At 37.7% G+C, this 20521-nt stretch overlaps 1 protein-coding gene across 1 annotated transcript in view; it reads left to right on the plus strand.

The window, feature by feature from the left end:
• Positions 1-20521, plus strand: part of RPRD2 (regulation of nuclear pre-mRNA domain containing 2) — a 90984-nt gene that overhangs the window by 61036 nt on the left and 9427 nt on the right. Inside the window, 8 exon segments of the mRNA XM_002919308.4 lie at positions 3121-3221; positions 4103-4180; positions 5488-5540; positions 6344-6470; positions 8290-8465; positions 15196-15478; positions 16803-17063; positions 19039-19239. Coding sequence (XP_002919354.1) covers positions 3121-3221; positions 4103-4180; positions 5488-5540; positions 6344-6470; positions 8290-8465; positions 15196-15478; positions 16803-17063; positions 19039-19239 — 1280 coding nt within the window.

Consider the following 20521-nt stretch of genomic DNA (forward strand, 5'->3'; position numbering starts at 1 on the left):
CAACAAACTTCTGAATCAGTTTTAGTGTGAGAAGTTAGCAGTAGGAGGGATGGTGAGTCATACTGGTAATAAAATAAATAAATGAAATATCTAGGAATAGCCTTAACAGGAATTATATTGAAACCTTTATGAATAAATTGTATTTGGGAATGTTGAATATAAATTCATAAATATTAATGTTTTGCTGCAATGAAGAATAATGTATTAATACCACACATCAATGTTAATAGGTAATACTTTCTCCAAATTCATATGTCAGCCTAATATAATTCAAATTAAAAATACCAAAATTTCCTCTCTTTTGGAACTTAACATTAAGTTTACTCTGGAAAAATAAGCAAGTGAGAATATAAGAAATGTTTTGAAATGCAGTTGTAATGAGGGAAGATAAGCTACAGTTTTGAAGATAATACAGTGCAGTTGACCCTTGAACAACATGGGTTTGAACTGCTTGAGTCCACTTATATCTGGATTTTTTTCAATTAGTACAGCACTGTAAATGTATTTTCATTATGATTATAATATTTTTTCTAGCTTACTTTATTGTAAGAATACAGTATATAATACACATACAGAATACATGTTAATCAACTCTTTATGTTTTTGGTAAGTCGACAGTAGGTTCTTAGTAGTTAAGTTTTTGGGGAGTCAGAAGTTACGCGTGGATTTTCAGCTGCAGGGGATTGGGGTCGACACCCCTAAATACCCCCTACATTGTTCAAGTGTCAACTGTATAATGTAAGAATGAATTAACAGAACAGAATTCACAGTCTAGAAAAAGACTAATAATTGAATATATGCTAGTGAAAGCAGTAAATCAGTAAGGAAAAGAGAAGGTATAATATTGGAACAATTAATAGGAAATCTGTTTAGATTAGCACTTGATTTTACATTCTGTACCCAGTAGATATTAAATGAATTATGCAACTGAATTTTTTTTTTAAGATTTTATTTATTTATTTGACAGAGAGCGAGCCAGCAAGAGAGGGAACACAGGCAGGGGAGCAGGAGAGGAAGAAGATGCTCCCAGTGGAGGAGCCCCATATGGGTCTTGATCCCACGACTCTGGGATCACGCCCTGAGCCGAAGGCAGATGCTTAACGACTGAGCCACCCATGCGCTCCTCAACTGAATGTTTTTTTTAACATTAATCAGTAAAACAGAGATAAAAAGAAAATAAGTTATAATTTTTTAAGTCTCTCGTAGGCTTCCTATACTTAAAAAGTGGCAGTAGAGAAGAGCAATTTTATTTTAACAAGACTACATTTTAAAATTATGTTTTAAAGTGCAAAGTGGCAAAAGATTTGTAATGTTGACAAAATAATATTTTATATATAAAACGTATAATTATTTAATCCTTAGATAAACACTAAAATGCTAGTGAGTACATAGGCACAGTTCACAAGAGAAAATACTGCCTTATTGCATTGATCAGGCTTAGTGTTATTAAAGATGAGATATCCAGCGATTGTGTGTGTCCTGATGGGATGCAGTATGAAGTATATAGTATTGTTTATTCAATATTTGCTCCCCAAAATTTGAACATGTATAAATCCAACTAATTTTCGTCTGGAGGAGATTTAGGCATTAGTGTAACAAGTTAAAATGGAAGCAAATAAGTAAAGCTAGATAATGTGGAATGTTCTGCTGGACAGCCAACCCCTGGACTGCAACATCAGTGAGTGGCATGGGAAAAATACTGAGAACAATTTAATCTAATTGCTCTAGATTAAAAGAGATTTAAGAGACATAACCAGGGGTGTCTGGGTGGTGCAGTCGTTAAGCGTCTACCTTTGGCTCAAGGCGTGATCCCAGCATTCTGGGATTGATCCCCGCATCAGGCTTCTCCGCTGGAGCCTGCTTCTTCCTCTCCCACTCCCCCTCCTTGTGTTCCCTCTCTCGCTGGCTGTCCCTCTCTCTCTCTGTCAAATAAATAAATAAAATCTTAAAAAAAAAGAGAGAGACATAACCAAATGCAATGTGTCGGCCTTCTTTGGATCCCAATTCAAGCAAACCAACCATAAATTGACATTTTTGAAACATCTAAGAAATTTTAATGTGTTAACTATACTTCAGTTAAAAATAATAATAAAGTGTGTAAACTGTACTGCAATTTAGAAAAGTTAAAATCCTGGGATTGAGCCCTGGGTCAGGCTCCCTGCTCAGCGGGGAGTCTGCTTCTCCTCCTCCCTCTCTCCCTCCCCTCAGCTTGTGCTCTCTCTTGAGCGCACTCTCTCTGTGTCTCTCTCAAATTAGTAAAATCTTAAAAAAAAATTTTTTTTTCATTTTATTAAATTTCCCTTCCCTTCCCTTGTGGGATGCCAGTTGTACCAATGAACACACTGACTAACCATCATAACTTCATATGCATCAGAAAGCACAGTGTGCTGTCATAGCCTCATCTATGTCATTGATAAAAAAGTATTAAATAAGAATTTAAGATTTTAAAGATTTTATTTGTATTATTTGAGAGAGAGCTCGCATTTGCATGTATGTGTGCACAAGCTGGGGAGGGGCAGAGGGAGAGAATCTCGAGCAGACTCTGTGCTGATCCCAACACAGGGCTCCATCTCACAACCCTGAGATCATGACCTGAGCTGAAACCAAGAGTCAGATGCTTAACTGACTGAGCTACGCAGGCACCTCAGAATATCTAAGAGCTTAGTGTGTTAACTGTACTTCCACTAAAATAATAATAAAATGTGTCAAATGTATTTCAATTTAAAAATTTTTTAATAAAAAATTTAGAGGGGCACCTGGGTGGTTCAGTCGGTTGGTTAAGCGTCTGCCTTCGGCTCAGGTCATGATCCCAGGGTCCTGGGATTCAGCCCCACATCGGGCTCCCTGCTGAGCAGGGAGCCCGCTTCTCCCTCTGCCTCTGCTGCTCCCCATACTTGTGCTTTCTCTCACTCTCTTTCCTGCCTTCTGTCAAATAAATAAGTAAAATCTTTAAAAAAACTTTTAAGATTTTAGTCCTACTAGACACTGTAGAAAAAAATGTCTTGAACATCAGAAGACATTTGGAAAATAATTTTGTTGACAACTTTATTTTCAGATTTCTAGTTTAAGATATAAATTAACATTTTTATATGTCTGTGTCACCTTTTTCTTTATCCTCAGGGATCCATCTGTCTCTAAGTCTATAGAACGAATCTTCAAAATCTGGGAAGATAGAAATGTGTACCCAGAAGAAATGATTGTGGCATTGAGAGAAGCTTTGAGTAAGTGTATTTTCTCTTCTCAAAGAAAAAATTGAGTCCTTGAGTCTTTAAAATTATAGATATTTTATAGATCTGGTCCTGTTGTCTAATAATGAAAAATAAAGTTCTGGATTGGGTCCTATTTATTTAAAATTAAATACTTAAAAAATCTGTTAGAATTAAAATTTAAATAGAATTGGTTTGAAGAGGGTTGGATTTTGTTTGTATTGACTAGAGAAAGTCAAGCATATTAAATGATGATGACCATCTGGTCATTTTCCTGCATTTGTTTTACTTTGAGTGTTTTAAACTGTTCAATTTTTTGTATGTTTAATAGTTCCTGCCCTGTCCTCTTACTGTTGGAGAATTTTTTAATGGGGTTTCAGTTTCCACTGAATTATTTGATATTAAGCACATATTGGCATTCTTTAGTCTTTGTTTTGGTTTAGATTTGCAGTAAGTTTTGTACCTGTTTTTAAAATGTTATTTATTTTTTGTGTATCAGATGCATGTAATTGAATCATTAAATAAAAGTTGGTGGTGATATCTGATACCATTGACCATTATTTGACTAGAAATTTGCTTTAAAAATAACATCTTCTAAGAAGCTGTTAAATTCTTCATTTTCAAATGTGTTAACTGGTATTTTTAAGCTTCCTGCCCTGTTCTACTCAAAATCAGTAATTTTATTTATTATAGAAATAAATCATGTTTATTTGACAGCTTCTTAGATTGGTGGGTATTTCTGTTTTTTTTTATAAAAATGAAAGAAAAAGAAAGAAAGAAAGAAACAACACACAGTCTCGGATTGCCTTTTTTCAATGCTACAACTTTGACACTGAAGTGGACAAACAGAACAGCTTCCCATAATGCCAGATTGCAAAAACTGAAATGTTTTCCAGGTACCACTTTCAAAACTCAGAAGCAGCTGAAAGAAAATCTGAACAAACAACCGAATAAGCAGTGGAAGAAATCACAAAGTAAGGAACAAAATCTCAACTAATATAAAATTACCTCCTCTTTTTGGAGCAGAAGAAAATGTAGACCATTTGACATCGTACCTGGCATAAACCATGGGGAAGCCTGTGTTTTCCAGGCCTGGGAGAGTGACCCAGTGACTTATACTAAACAAGCCATCATGGAGTTACTTCTTTAAAAAAAAAAAAAACAAAAAAAAACAAAACAAAAACAAACCTTACTTTTAAACAAAGGAAATACAGAAAAAAGGGTTTTAATGAGTGAAGATTCAAGAGTAGTTGGGGGAGTGAAAGAAGAAAAAAGATGCTTGGTAGTGCTCAGGCTAACTCTTAGGTTGAAAGTTATAAGAAGTTATAGGCAGCTGACATTAAACAACAGAGCTGAAGAGGAGACTAGGCATTAAGAAGCATTTGTTTGGGAGCCATGAAATCCTTCAGATTTGGGGATACATTCTACCAGATTAGACATGGGGCTCAAATCCTGGCCAGAAGCTCATTCTCTAATGGGATCTCCTTTTATGTTTATCATGTTCACCCAGCATGAGATCAAGGGAGTGGAATACTGCATGTGATAGACTGCTGTGGGCCAAACTGAGGAATATTGAGAAAGACTTGAAGGTGTGGAGGGAACAAGGTAGAAGACAGTGAGAATTAGGAGGTAAAACAAGACACTTGGGATGGTTTTACTCCAGCAAGCATATGATATTCATCATGATTAAGGAAGTTCTCTGACATCCTTTTGATCATAAGTTGCATGCTTAGGAACAGCAAGAGTCATCATTTCAGCCAAAGTTGAACCACAGTGGTAATGTACTTAGAACTTTCCCTGCCTGTTTTTGCTGTGAATTGAGTCAGCAGAAAAAGAAATCCAAAGCTAAATCATAGGAATAGAGTTGATGTTTATAAGTAATTTTCTTCAGCCAGTGCTCAGGATTAATTGGATGTCCTGCTCCTGAACACTTTTAATTTGAGGCATTGAGATCCTCTTAAACTCAGACTAGGAAAAAAGGTACTCCATGTATCTCAGTATCTCCAAATCAATAATTCTAGGACTTAATGACTTAAAGGGTTTGTTGGAGGTAAGTAGGTTAGACCTATCTATATAGTATATTTTTATATTGGCCATACTTGGGAATGTTTAAATTTCATATTCTAGGAATATTTATTCTAGGAATTTTATTATTATTTATATGTGCATATTTGACATATGTTCAAAGTGTACACCCTTAACTATAAAGCCAAAAAATGACCTGAATATTAGTTGACTTTTTGTGTCTGTATTCTTAATGAACTTCTGTTTAATTCAACAGCATCCACGAATCCAAAAGCTGCTCTCAAGTCTAAGATAGTTGCAGAATTTCGAGTAAGTTACAGAATACGTTTAACATGCTAAAGCTTTATTCACCCCTTTTGTTACAGTTCCCCGTATAGTCCAGTAAGATTTATTTTTATTCAGTTGTACCTCAGTTATATTTTAAACAAGTTTCAACTGTTCTGAAAGAATCCAGATTGGGCTCAGGTTACTTGGAGTTTTATATGTTCCCCTAATAGAAGAATTAACTTCTTCCAGAATATCTGTTACCAGCCAGGTTCTGTATTGAACCCCCCCAACAAGGGGTTCATCCTTCTCTGAAGCTCTACTAAATTAGAATTTGCTTAAACTTAACTTAATAAGACTATATTTATCTAATTAAAAATTAAAGAATAGGTGGACCTTTGTCTTAGTCTTAACCTTATATGTTCAGTTAGCTTTGAATAACTAAGGAAGGGGTATGTTAAAGTATGTAACTAGGGGCGCCTGGGTGGCACAGCGGTTAAGCGTCTGCCTTCGGCTCAGGGCGTGATTCCGGCGTTATAGGATCGAGCCCCACGTCGGGCTCCTCTGCTGTGAGCCTGCTTCTTCCTCTCCCACTCCCCCTGCTTGTGTTCCCTCTCTGGCTGTCTGTCTCTATCTCTGCCAAATAAATAAATAAAATCTTTAAAAAAAAAAAAAGTATGTAACTAAAAACATGGTTTTGGCATGAAAATTGAGAGCGATTATGAGGAAATGCAAAGGGTTTCAATCCTCATACTTTTATTAGATTTTAGACATGTTTTATGTTAATGGTGGAAGGTAGAATAAGTGAATGATTTCATAAATAAAATATGACTCTGGTATGTGTTCAGTCCCAGGCCCTCATTGAAGAGCTGTTGCTGTACAAGCGCTCAGAAGATCAGATAGAATTGAAGGAGAAGCAGCTGTCAACCATGAGGGTGGATGTATGCAGCACAGAAACTCTCAAATGTTTAAAAGGTAATACTTCTTTTTAAATAGAATAACTCAGATTTTCTTCCCAGATCTGTCTTTTTTTTTTTAAGATTTTTTTTTTTTTAATTCGACAGAGATAGAGACAGCCAGCGAGAGAGGGAACACATGCAGGGGGAGTGGGAGAGGAAGAAGCAGGCTCATAGCTGAGGAGCCTGATGTGGGGCTCGATCCCATAACGCCGGGATCACGCCCTGAGCCGAAGGCAGATGCTTAACCGCTGTGCCAGCCAGGTGCCCCCAGATCTGTCATTTTTAAGTCATCAGATTGGCTTCTCCCATAAAGAGAATCTTAGGTTTTAGAGAGCAGTTGTGGCACTTGTGGTCTTCCAAGTGGTGATTTCATGCATATAAATTTTATAAGTAAATCCTTGTCTTTCACAATGCACACCTTCAACTTACACAGTGTTATATCTTTTTTTTTTTTTTTTAAAGATTTTATTTTATTTATTCGACAGAGATAGAGACAGCCAGCGAGAGAGGGAACACAAGCAGGGGGAGTGGGAGAGGAAGAAGCAGGCTCATAGCAGAGGAGCCTGATGTGGGGCTCGATCCCATCACGCCGGGATCACGCCCTGAGCTGAAGGCAGACGCTTAACCGCTGTGCCACCCAGGCGCCCCACACAGTGTTATATCTTGACCGTATCTCAGTAAAGCAGGAGGAAAAAAAATCTAAAAAAAAAAAAAAATTACCTAAAAAAGTAATTAAAATAAATTCTGTCCTTTTCCTCATTTCTAGTGCTTTCTTGATATATTGAGTTATATATAGACAGATGTATTTCATATATGTGGTAATGTGGTTTGGGTATGTTCTTTAATAAGGTCACCGTAATGCCCCATGAAATCTAGTAGTTGCTTTCTTTTCCTTAGATTGTAAGTTAAAAATAATAAATGTATTAATAAATTATTAGAATGTAAATCTCATGAAGGTAGAAATTATCCTTATTTGTTTATTGCTGTATCCTAGCGCCTAGAGCAATACCTGCTACATAATAGGCATTTGATAAATATTTTTGAAGTGATGAATAAATGGCTACCAGCTGTTCATTTGGGCACCTGTTTTGGTCTTACACTATACTTTAAATTTAACCATTATTACCTAATTTAATCCTCACAACAACCCAGAAGCATATTAAAAACCTCCATTTTGTACATGAGAAATATGAGGCTTCATAAGGAGGTGAGTAGCTTACTAAGCAAGTTACACAGCTGATAAAAAGCATAGCCAAAACTTGTACCCATATCTGAGGCCATATTCCAGTAGTCACTGGGAAAGATGTATACTGAGAAGAGTAAGTAACAGTTTGTAATATCACTGTTGTTGAAAAAACAATTCATGGTTTGTACTCTTATCAGCGGTCTTCTTCAGATAGGAAAGAATTTTTAACGTGATACACACAGAGGTCCCTTTGCCTTTACTTTTCCGAACCTCTGTCTTCTCACGTTCTGTAGTGAGTCTAAGTGAACAGAATTGAGCCTCATCCTGTTACTCCTGATTAGTGGCTCAGCATCCAGTTCGTGAATAAAAGTCATCAGCAGAATTTCTTTTAGTTGAACTTGCTTTTCTTTGCCGTAATTATAGGTGCCTTCATGATGACACTCTTGGTTGCACTCTAGCAGATTCCAGTGAACTGTTTTAATAATCACTTTTGTGGGTTTTATGATTTGGAGGAGCTCCTCTAAGGGGAAACTGAGACTAAGGCACCAAAAGCAGGTTTACAGATTATGTAAAAGGGGTTTTCTTAAAAAGATTAAATTTTTTACATTTTCTTTTTTATCCTGAAGTCAATACTTCTCTGTTATTTCAGATAAGACAGGTGGAAAGAAGTTCTCCAAAGAATTTGAAGAAGCAAGTTCCAAGCTGGAGGAATTTGTGAATGGATTAGATAAGCAGGTGAAAAATGGGCCCTCACTAACAGAAGCACTGGAAAATGCTGGAATTTTCTATGAAGCACAGTACAAAGAAGTAAAAGTGGTGGCCAATGTAAGTAATAATTAAAGCTATCTTATATTGATTGCTTACTACTATAAATCAGTGACTGTTTATATGAGTTATCTAACTCTGTGAAGGTAAACATTATTACCTTTAGTGCATGGATGAAGAAATTACTTTTGAAGAAGGTCAGTAGCCTTGTAAAAGGTAATAGAGCCAGCAAGTGGAGGAGTCTAAACTCAGACGTGGCTCTTTTTGACACTAAAGCTCAGAGATACCCTGACCATTAAGCTTTATGTCTTTATGTCCATTAAGCCTTATGTCTTAGCATTTCAAAGGGAGTGTGCCTAGTTACTGTTAACAGGATATAAAAATTGGGCAGAAGTATATATACTTTATTGTTTTACCAGAAAACTGGATGGAAACATTCTGTTACTAAAATTGTTACTAGTGGCCTTGTTTTATGCTTAATTTTTTATTGTTTGTTTGTTTATAGAGAAGAGAGTGGGAGGGAGGGGCAGGGTGGGGAGAGAGAGAGAGAGAGAAAATCTTAAGCAGGACACTTTACTTACTGAGCTGCCCAGGCGCCTTGATTTTTGGGGGGGTTTTTTGAAATTTTTTTTTATAGCTTTAGTTGCTGTGTATGGTCGTAAAAACAGATGGTAGAGTAGATCCCACCAGTCCCACTTCCTAGAAGCAATCCCTTTTAACACATTTAGCTCTAATTTGGGGGCTTTGCCTTCATATTTCTGAATAATATGCCTATATTATTCTTTCTTGATTTACCTATTTAAGAAATATCTATTAATTTCTGGGTCTGACAGATGAGGATTTAACTTATATTCCATTGCCTTCCTCCTTCTCCCAGCAGCATTATATAATTATTTTGAATCTGTTGATCATCTTCGTACATGGTAGTACTATATTTGATATTTTTGACCATTAAGTCTAGACCCTTCACTGTGTAAACTGAGGTTATAAACGTCCCTCTCTCCTTTACCATTAGTTTTCATTTATCCCTTCAGTTCCCCAGCTTCAGTAACTGTACTTTACTTTCCACATTGTCATGGTTGATAATGTTTACATTCTACTCTGTAATTATAGTTAAATGTTACTTCCTTCCTATAAAGGCCAAAAACTAATAAACAAAGCTTATAGTACAGCTGTGTTCACATTGTTCACCATATGGTCTTATGCTAGATATGGTTAGATTAGAGAGTTTTTGGGTTTTTTCCTAGAATTTTTTTGCATTGTTTGCTTTCTCATAGCCTTTTTTTCACTTTTTAAATTCTCTATCACATCGCATATTCTGAATTCCCATTTTCCCCAGAAACCTCCCTAGTAAACTTTCAATTTCCTTCGCTAGTTTTAAGTGTCTAGATCTCATTCTAGGACTACTTTATACTGATATTCTGAGTTGAACACTCTATTTTACAGATTCTGTGTCTTCTTTTTTTGGTTTTCTTTCTTGTTTTGGTGGAGCACATCCTCAGTTAATTTCCAAAAAGAGAGGGCTTATGAGAGGTAAATTTTCTGAGTTCTTAGATCTCAAAATGTCTTTATTCTGTTTTCACATTTGCTTTGGTAGTTTGGCTGGTTGAAAATCATTTTTCCTCACAGCTTAAAAGGCATTACGTCATTGTCTTTAGTGTTACTGATGTGAAGTCTGTGAAAGATTATTTGTAGGTGACTTTTTTTTCTGCTGGGAGCTTTTAGGGATTCTATCCATAGTGTCCTGAAATTTTTACAATGATGTATCTACATATGAGGTTTTGTTTTTCATTCATTATGGGTTACTTGCAGGGCTCTTTCAGTCTAAAGATTGGTGTTCTTCGATTGCGGATTAATTTCTTTTTCTTCTGTGTTCTCATGTTTTCTCAACCTTGATCTTTTTGTTCTGCTTTCTGAAAGATCTTGAGGTTTTTTCTCCCTCTAGTTATCTCGATCTTTCTCTTTTATGATTCTGGCTTTCATCAAAAATCAGATAATATCTCCGTCCATTCATACTAAAGAATGAGGTATGAAAAAATCGAGAAGCTCCCAGTACATAGGTAGGGATTATTTACTCTTGGGTTTAACTAGTCTGTGTAGGTGAGGAACTGGCTATTATTCAGGGCAGCAGGAGGGCTAAATGTCAGAAGGCTGGAGTCTTCTTGCCAGATTATTTTAACTTTTTATAGACATCACATTTTTTGCCCAGGGCATAGTGCTTTGGCTGCCAAGTGTGGAGATTGCAAGCGAGGTCCTGTTGTTTGGTAGTCACGCTTTTAATTAATTATCTGATTTCAACGCCACTACTCACTCCAGCCTTTTATAGTCCTCATGCCCTAGGTGAAAGCTGCTCAGGGATCCTGTAAGTCAGATCGGCTCCTTTCCCAGATGTTGCTCCCTTTCTGCACACTCCTAACCTCATTTTTCTCTCCCCTGCCTCATCTCTTCTTTATTACTCTTCTATCCTCTGTCTTCTAAAATTTGTATAAATGTTTTTCCCAGGTATACTTCTGGTTATTTGTTTATACCTATGTTTGTTTGTTGTTGTTTTTTAACTGTTCATTTTATAGGCGTCTCAGGAGGGAGAGACAGTGAATGGGAGTGGTCAGTTCACCATTTTGACCCAAAAGACCATTTAGTAATTATTGAATCCTATGATCTCTTATTTAGGAAATCATTTAGTCTCCTCTAGAGGATCTTCGACAAATGGCTGGGAGACATTTATTCAGCAAGCATTTGTTGAGTACACATAATTGCAATTCTGTATGATAAATGCTATGGTAGAGGTAACTGTAGGATGCTATGTGAGTAGATTGAATAGTGCTTTAGTTAATTTGGGAGTGGGGGTGGAAGATATGGAGAAAAACTTCTCAAAGGAGCTAAACTCTGAAATTGCAGTAATTATTAGCTAAATGAAAAGCCCATAATCTCTGAAGAGCATAGTTGAAAGCATACAAACATAAGAGTATGACAAAACTGGTGGACCTGTCAGTAGTTTCTCATAGCTGGGCATGTATGCAGAAGGTGATAAATAGAACTAGAGAGTTACTTAGGAACAAGGTTCTGAAAGGTGTGTGTTCACTAGAATTGGTCTTGGAATTTTACCGTGAAAGCAGTGGGAAGCAGTTGTAGGATTTTAATTTTGCTAATGTGATCAGATTTGCATTTTAGAATCAGGAGAACTGGATGGAGAATAGGAGAGTAGTAGAAGTAGGGAGACAGTGGGCACATGGGTGGCTCCGTCGGTTAAACGTCTGCCTTATGTCTCGGTTGTGATCCCAGGATCCTGGAATTGAGTCCTGCATCAGGCTCCCTGTAGCAGGAAGCCTGCTTCTCCCTCTCCCTCTGCCTGCCACTCCCCCTCTTCTCCTGCTTGTGTGCGCGCTCTCTCTCTCTCTGTCAAATAAATTTTAAAAATCTGAAAAAAAAATTTTTTTCTTTTATTACCTAAAAATGTTAATCTGTCTTTCTTCCCTTGTAATGAGAAATCAACTGTGCATAGATATATTCTTTGTAGTTACCCTGCTTGGGGGTTCACTGAGTATTTTGGATCTCTGGTTTGGTATCTTTCATTATCTTTTAAAATATTCTCTATTATTAATTAATACTTAAACCCTATTCAGATTGACCAGGTTTTATAGCAGAAGATTCTTTCCACAGTAACAGGTTGCATTTATTGCATTTCTCTTTATTTTCCTTTCATCTAAAACAATTTCTCAGTCTTTTCCTTGACTTTCATGTTCTAACTATGTTTGTACTCTTCCCCACTTGTGCTGTCTCTGGCGCTCTCTCTCACAAAGAAATAAATAAAATATTTAAAGAAAAAAAAGAAATCATCTGAGTATTAGGTGTACTTATTGGTGTTGGGATATCACAGCTACCAGACTACATCGGTGTACAGAACTAGGAAACAGATGTATGTATATACATACTTAACCTATATGTACACACACATTTACATCTATATTAATTTCTGTATCTGTCTGTATATATTGAAAACCGTGGGATCACGTTGTTCTCTCCAGTCCTAATCCAGCACTACAGGATTCATTCTAGTTTTCTCCCTTTCCCTGTTGGTAATTGCTTTTTCTAACAGTGTAAAACCTCATCCCCCTTATCTTCAATAGAATCACTTACTTGAGCAATCCTGTGTGTAGGGTCACCTGGGTGGCGTCTGCCTTCAGCTCAGGTCATGATCTCAGGGTCCTGGGATCAGGCCCTGCATTGGGCTCCCTGCTCAGTGGGGAGGCTGTTTCTCCCTCTCCCTCCAACCTTCCCCTGTGCTCACGTGCTCTCTCTCTCTCTCTAATAAAATCTTAAAAGAAATCCCTGTGAAGGGATTTTTCTCTATTTCTTTGAACATGTGAAACATAACTATTTGTTTTTGTCAGATAATTCCAGTACTGGCTTCACTTGTTACAAGTCTGTTTGTGATGTCTTTTTCTTCTGGGTCATTTGGTCCCCTCTCGGCATGCTGGCTGATTTTATATTGAGCGCTAACATTGTGTATTAAAGTGTTCATAGTGGGGTGCCTGGGTGGCTCAGTTGTTAAGCGTCTGCCTTCGGCTCAGGGCGTGATCCCCGCGTTCTGGGGTTGAGACCCACGTCAGGCTCCTCCACCGGGAGCCTGCTTCTCCCTCTCCCACTCCCCCTCCTTGTGTTCCCTCTCTCACTGGCTGGCTGTCTCTCTGTCAAATAAATAAAATCTTTAAAAAATAAATAAAGTGTTCATAGAGTCTCTGGATGATTTCTTTTCCTCCAGAGAGGATAAACCCTTTCCCTTGCTAGGCATGTGTTGTGAGAGCTGATTATGGTAATCAGATCTGAAACTGAACTGCTGAATTGCAGTGTGGGCATGACTTTGTCTTCTTCTGGTTCTTCCCAGCTTCTAGGACATAGTTTTCCCACTGAGTGGGGTGATCACTAGGGCCCCTGTTCCACTGCATTATTTGAACTCTAATCCTTGTCTCCTTAACACATGAGACTGTTTAAATTACTCTTTTCAGAAGTTTTCTGCTTGGCTTCTTAATTCCCTCTTCTTCAGAATTCAGGAAATATCTTGAAGAGTTAAAATAACATATTGTTGAGCCATTTCTGTCCTTCCTCTTTCACCAGAATCTTGGCCTTTCAAGTGTCCGTAATTTTTATCTCTATAGACCAGCAAGACTGTTAAAAAGCTCTGCTTTTGGGGCGCCTGGGTGGCACAGCGGTTAAGCATCTGCCTTCAGCTCAGGGCGTGATCCCGGCGTTACAGTATCAAGCCCCACATCAGGCTCCTCTGCTATGAGCCTGCTTCTTCCTCTCCCACTCGCCCTACTTGTGTTCCCTCTCTCGCTGGCTGTCTCTATCTCTGTCGAATAAATAAAGAAAAAAAAAAAGCTCTGCTTTTCCCTCACATTTAGTAGTGGCCCTCTACCTTGTCCTTTTACCTGAATTCTCATATTCTTGCCTGGCTCCCCCAAATCAGCAAAACCCTGAGAAAAAAGGCAGCTTCAGAATGTCAGCTTAGCTTTCTTTCCTCATGGTTTCCCCCTGCTGTAGGATTTGCCACTTAAGTTTTGGTTGCCTCAGCACTCCACAGCACATTGAAACGTGTGCATGAGTGCATGTGTGTGCAAGTATGTATGTGTATATATCTTGCTTTCCTAGTTGTTCTTGTGGGAGCATTGCTCTACTGAAAGCTACTCAAGTATATCCAGAAGTAAAAGCCCAACTCTAGTATATTCTTTTCTGTTCCGTTCCTTTTTAAAAATAATGTTTCTTGTTCGACCACCCAAAATGATTTCACAATCTACTGGTCCAAGACTCTTAACCAAAAGAAAAAGACACACAGTTTTAAGGCATTGGCATTAAGATAATCAGATCAATAGGACTTAAGCCAAGTGATGAAGGTTAATATCAACAATGGCATGTCATATTGATTATGTGTACCCTTGATATGACATGATGACAGTAGTGCTTTACCTCTATGGTCTTACTCCCAAAAACCTATAACCCCAGTCTAATCATGAGGAAAACATCAGGCAAATCTCAAATTTCAGGGACAGTCTATAAAATACCTGACCAGTACCATCAAGGTCATCAAAAACAAGGAAGATCTAACAAGCTCACAAACAAGAGGGGCCTAAGAAGACATGACTATTAAATGTACTGTGGTTTCCAATGTAGGATCCTGGAATAGAAGAAGGACATTAGATAAAAACTAAGGAAATCTGCCTAAAGTATGTGGACTTTAGTTAATAATCATCAAAATTGGTTCATTAATAGTGACAGATGTATCATACTAAGATTAGAGGTTAATAAAAGGAATAATTGGGAACTCTGTATAATCTTCACAGTAATTTTTTATACCTAAAACTATTCTTCAAATCAAAAATTATTTCTTAAAAAAATCCATACTGTTTCACTTCCTAGGCTGTACTTTATTTATGGATTTGGTTTTCGTCTGTCTTCTGAGTCATTGCCATATCTCCCAATACCTAGAAGATTGGCCAGCACATTTAGGCCCTCAATAAATATTGGGTTGTTTAGATTGGTAGAAGAGAGCGAAGAAGAATTAAGTTCAGATAACCTCTAAGTTTCTAACTTGGGCAACTGCATGGATGGTGATACTCATTTAGGAGTACAAAAAGCAGAGATCAGAAACTATTCCATGCTTGACAGATGATTTTGTTTTGTTTTGTTTTGTACCAGGGATATAGTTAAGAATATTGAGGGAATCTGGTCAAAGTCAAAATTGTAGCATCTTGGTCCTTTTCTCAGAGGAATAACTCTTCTTTTCCCCTTTTAGGCGTATAAAACCTTCGCTAATCGAGTGAACAATTTAAAGAAAAAACTGGATCAATTGAAGTCAACCCTTCCTGATCCTGAAGAATCACCAGTCCCTTCCCCAAGCATGGATGCTCCTTCTCCAACTGGTTCTGAGTCTCCTTTTCAGGGAATGGGAGGTGAGGAGTCCCAATCACCAGCCATGGAGAGTGAGAAATCTGCCACACCTGAGCCTGTGACAGATAATCGTGATGTAGAAGACATGGAACTTTCAGATGTGGAAGATGATGGGTCAAAAATCATTGGTATGTCCTTATGCGATTAATAGGCAACTTGTTCCTTATCTATTTTGCTTTCCTACCAATGAATCTATCACAGGCTGGTACTAAAAGATAGTTCAATCCTTGTAAGATTAGAACAGCAAGGTATCATTATCCTGGTTCAGGATTTGGTATACCACATGAGCTAAGAGTCATTGCTCAAGATCTGGTCCATTCAGTATGGTAGCCACTAGCTACATGTGACTCTTGAGCGTTCGAAATGCGACTTGTCCAACTTGAGATTTGCTCTAATTAAAAAATACACAGTGGATTTTAGAAACTTAGTACCCAAAACAAGTGTAAATATCTCAGTTGTTTTTGTATTTCTTATGTATTGAAATGAAAATATTTGGGAGATACTGAGATAAAATACATAATTTTACCCATTTCTACTTTTTTTTAATGTGGCCACTGGAAAATTTAAATTTATGTGTGTGGCTTGAGTTACATTTCTGTTGAACAGCACTGTTCTAGAGGGAGGGGCACTTATACTGGAATTCCTTATCCTCTGTCACTCTTGACCTTCAAGATTCCAAAGCCATAGTTTGTTAACTATGCTTTCAAAATTAACCTGGGGGCACCTGGCTGGCTCAGTGGTTAGAGCATGTCGCTCTCGATCTCAGGGTCGGGAGTTTGTGCCTCATATTGGGTGTAGAGATTACATACATACATATACACACACACAGACAAACAAAATTAACCTGGATCAGTGCATTGTTTGGTGGCACCCCCACCTTTATAATTATTCTTCTTAGGCAGTTGGACTTCTGTTGAATTTAATACATTATCCATATAGTGCATAGCCTTTAAAGTATTAAAAGGAATTTATTGCAGTTTCAAGTTAGTGCCTATAATTGTATCCCCCAGTTAGGCCAATTTCAGGAAGTCAAAGGAAAATACAAGAAAGTATGTACAGAGTTTCAATGTCTTAGAAAGCTTTCACGGAAATGGAAAAGAAAAGGACAGGATAATTTATGACAATAAATATCATTACTAAAAGAACACAAATGTGTAACAAATAATAACATGATCCCGGAAATGTACAAATTTAATACACAAATGCTAAGAAAATGCAAAAGAAATCTTTGAAAAGATAAAAAATGAATTTGGGAAATTTATTTTAAGCAGGTATTAAAGGTGAGAAGGAACATAAAAGAGTATGACTTACTTAAAAATCATGTAGTGAATGATTTTTCTCTAAAGCGTAGTGCTTTATGCCCCCAAATCAGGAAATATTAGGACATGTTTCATACTGGAAGCAGAGTGTGGGGAAAGCAGTAATGTAATATCACCTCTTTTCTTTAAACAGTGGAGGACAGGAAGGAAAAACCTGTGGAGAAGTCAGCTGTATCTACTTCCATATCTACAAAGCCAACAGAAAGTATCTCAAAGGCCTCTTCATGTACCCCAGTGCCTGCGACCATGACAGCAACCCCACCTCTTCCAAAGCCTGTGAATACTTCTCTCCTGTCCCCTTCTCCAGCGTTGGCTTTGCCAAACCTGGCTAATGTGGATCTGGCAAAGATCAGTTCTATCCTTAGCAGCCTAACATCAGTCATGAAAAATACTGGTAAGTAAGCCCCATAAAGAGAATAAAAAGTTCATTTTCATCTTTCTAATTGAACCATCAGTCTGTTTTTTTTGTTGATTTTTTTTTTCTAAAATTAAAGGTAGTTTTTTAAATCCAAAAATAAAACCAATACATGGTAGAAATAAAACCAATACATTGTAGAAAAATTAGAGAATAAGAGAATAAATATTTGCAGTCCTCCTATCCCAAAGGACACCACGTATGTCTAACCTTACGTATGTGTGTGTGTATTTGAGAGAGAGAGAGAATGATTTGGTAGATTAAATATTTATAATAATTTTTCTTTCAATAATTGGAGTATATTGTATATGAATTTATTTATCTAAGCCTTTATTACTGGGCATCTGGTATGTTTCCAGTCACTATTATAAAGAATAATGAACAACCTTGATGTTAAACTTTATACACAGCCCTTCCTAAATGATTGAATATATAAGGGCTTGTTTTTTCCTTCTTGGAAATTTTAATGAAAATCTACAGAAGTAGAGCACCTCCATGTACTCATCACTCATCTTCAGCAATAGAAACACGTGGCCAGTCTTATTTCTGCTATGCCTTACCCAATCTTGATTATTTTGAAGAAAATCCCAATTATTTCTTTATAAAAACTTAAATATACTTTTCTAAAAGATGAAGACCAAAAAAATCAACATGTAGGTTTTTAGTCTTTTCATGCTAAAACTAAAATGATTACCAAAAATGTACTACTGTATGTGCCAAGCACATAAAAGTTTCCATTGTTCCTCAACCTCTACAACACTATTTTTCTAATTTTAATACTTTGTCAAATTCAGTCTTAAAAAGTCATTTGTTTGGGACACCTGGCTGGCCCAGTCAGTAGAGCATGCAACTCTTTTTTCTTTTCTTTTTTTTTTTTTAAACATGTAGTCTCTGCACCCAGCATGGGCCTCCAACCCACAACCCTGAGGTCAGGAGTTCCATGCTCCACTGACTCAGCCAGCCAGGTACCCCGGTCATGCAACTTTTTTTTTTTTAAGATTTTATCTATTTATTTGAGGGAGAGGGAGAGTGAAAGAGAGAACACATGAGCAGGGGCAGAGGAAGAGGGAGAAGCAGACTCCCCACTGAGCAGGGAGCCTGATGCAGGACCCCAGGATCATGACCCAAGCTGAAGGCAGATGCTCAATGGATGCCTGAGTGGCTCAGTCCCTTTTGCCCCCCAACTCTCTCTCTCTCTCTGAAAAAAAAAAAAAATGTCATTTGTTTTAATTTACATCTGTTTGATTAAGATATGGTGAAAACTTTTTCATTGTTTATCATTTAGTTTTCCTTGTGAAATACCTGTTCATATTTTTGGTCACTCAAAAATTATTTCCTCTTCTTTTTATACACCTTTTTTTTCTATATTAAAAATTAACCCAATGTTTTAAAATATAAAGATGTAGGGGCGCCTGGCTGTCTCAGTCCCTGGAGGGTGCTTGATCTCGGGGTCGTGAGTTCAGGCCCCATGTTGGGTGTGAAGCCTACTTAAAAAAAAAATTTTAATATAAAAATGTAAAGGAAGTTGCTTATACAGTCTAAAGGCCATTTCAAAAGCAAATAACTTATTAATCACATAGAATTTTGTAGTGGCCGAGTTATACGTTTGTAATGGCTCTGATCATAATCAGCCATTAATACTTATTGAGCCCCTATAGGACTCTGAGGTGTAGGTTTCATTTGGTAGAGAAAAAAGAAATAGGGTCCCTAAATCTCCACCGGCTCTTAAAACTAACAAATACATATGAAAAAAATTTAATGCTTGTTTACTTTAGGGGTGTTCCAAGTTGACAGGAGCAGATTTTAATCTAATTTTCAATTTTTCTTTGTACAAGTCATGAAATGCCTTATTTATGGATCTGTCACAGAAGCATTCCTGTTTGAGTGGAAAAGTATCATGAATTCAATGGTCATTTTGAATCGCATTTTCTTGAGTTAATCTTTCTGCCACCAGGGGTCAGTCCTGCATCAAGACCTTCTCCAGGAACTCCTACAAGTCCCAGCAACCTCAGCAGTGGCCTAAAAACACCTGCACCTGCCCCGACAACATCTCACAATCCTCTGGCAAATATCCTCTCAAAGGTGGAGATCACCCCAGAGAGCATTCTCTCTGCTCTTTCTAAAACCCAGACGCAGTCAGCCCCAGCACTGCAAGGTAAACCGACACATGCCAGAGGGATTTGGATTGTGAGTGTTTGCCTCTGGCTTAATCCTGGATTCCGTGTCTGAGGAATCCGAGTCATGGAATGTATAGTACGGTTAGTTTATCATCTTCTTTACATGTACCATCTACAAGCTGGTATTGATAGAATTACGAAATGTCAAAGCTGAAAGAGACTTAATATGGTCTGGTCTAATCCCCTCCTTTTCAGGTGAGATTAAGGCTAGTGAGGTGATGTGATCTGCTTAAGGTCACGCATTTATCTATTCAGTGATGAAATGAGACTAAAAGCCAGTGTTTTTGACTGGAGTCCAGTGTTCTTTCACATACACAATGACCCCCAACCCCCGGGGGCTGCATTTATTCCAGCTCTTAACAGTATATATTGAGGTTTACATTTTTAGTGTTAACCAAAGCTAAAGACAGTAAGAAAGGTCATTCTACTATCAAAAATCTTATGAGATGGGGTACCTGGGTAGTGCAATCTGTTAAGCGTCCAACTCTTGGTTTCGGCTCAGGTTGTGATCTCAGGGCTGTGAGATCAAGCCCCACATCAAACTCTGCACTTAGCACAGAGTCTGCTTAAGACTCTCTCTCCCTCTGCCCCCTCCCCTTTTCTCTCTCTCTTTCTTTCTCAAATAAATATATCTTTATTTATTTATTTTTTTAAAGATTTCATTTATTTANAGAGATAGAGACAGCCAGCGAGAGAGGGAACACAAGCAGGGGGAGTGGGAGAGGAAGAAGCAGGCTCATAGCAGAGGAGCCTGATGTGGGGCTCGATCCCGTAACGCTGGGATCACGCCCTGAGCCGAAGGCAGACGCTTAACTGCTGTGCCACCCAGGCGCCCCTCAAATAAATATATCTTTAAAAAAAAAAATCTTCTGAGGGTGCCTTGATGGCTTAGTCGGTTAAGCGTCTGCCTTCGGCTCAGGTCACGATCCCAGGGTCCTGGGATCAAGTTCCGCATCGGGCTCCCTGCTCAGCGGGGAGTCTGCTTCTCCCTCTCCCTCTGCCTGCTGCTCCCCCTGCTCGTGCTCTCTCTCTCTCTCTTCCTCTCTTTCTCTCTCTCTGTCAGTCTTTCTCAAATAAATAAATAAAATCTTTAAAAAAAATATTTATGAGACATGATTTTCTTTTTTTATGTCCTAATATTTTATAGAGGCCTCTATTTATAGGTATACCACATGTTTTTTGTGTTCGCCTACCTATAATCTCTACCTTATTTGAACCTATCTATTCAGCTTTGCTAATTATCTGTTCGGTGTCTAAAAC

Source organism: Ailuropoda melanoleuca, chromosome 2 (genome assembly GCF_002007445.2).
Source record: "Ailuropoda melanoleuca isolate Jingjing chromosome 2, ASM200744v2, whole genome shotgun sequence".
In the NCBI taxonomy this organism is placed as follows: Eukaryota; Metazoa; Chordata; class Mammalia; order Carnivora; family Ursidae; genus Ailuropoda; species Ailuropoda melanoleuca.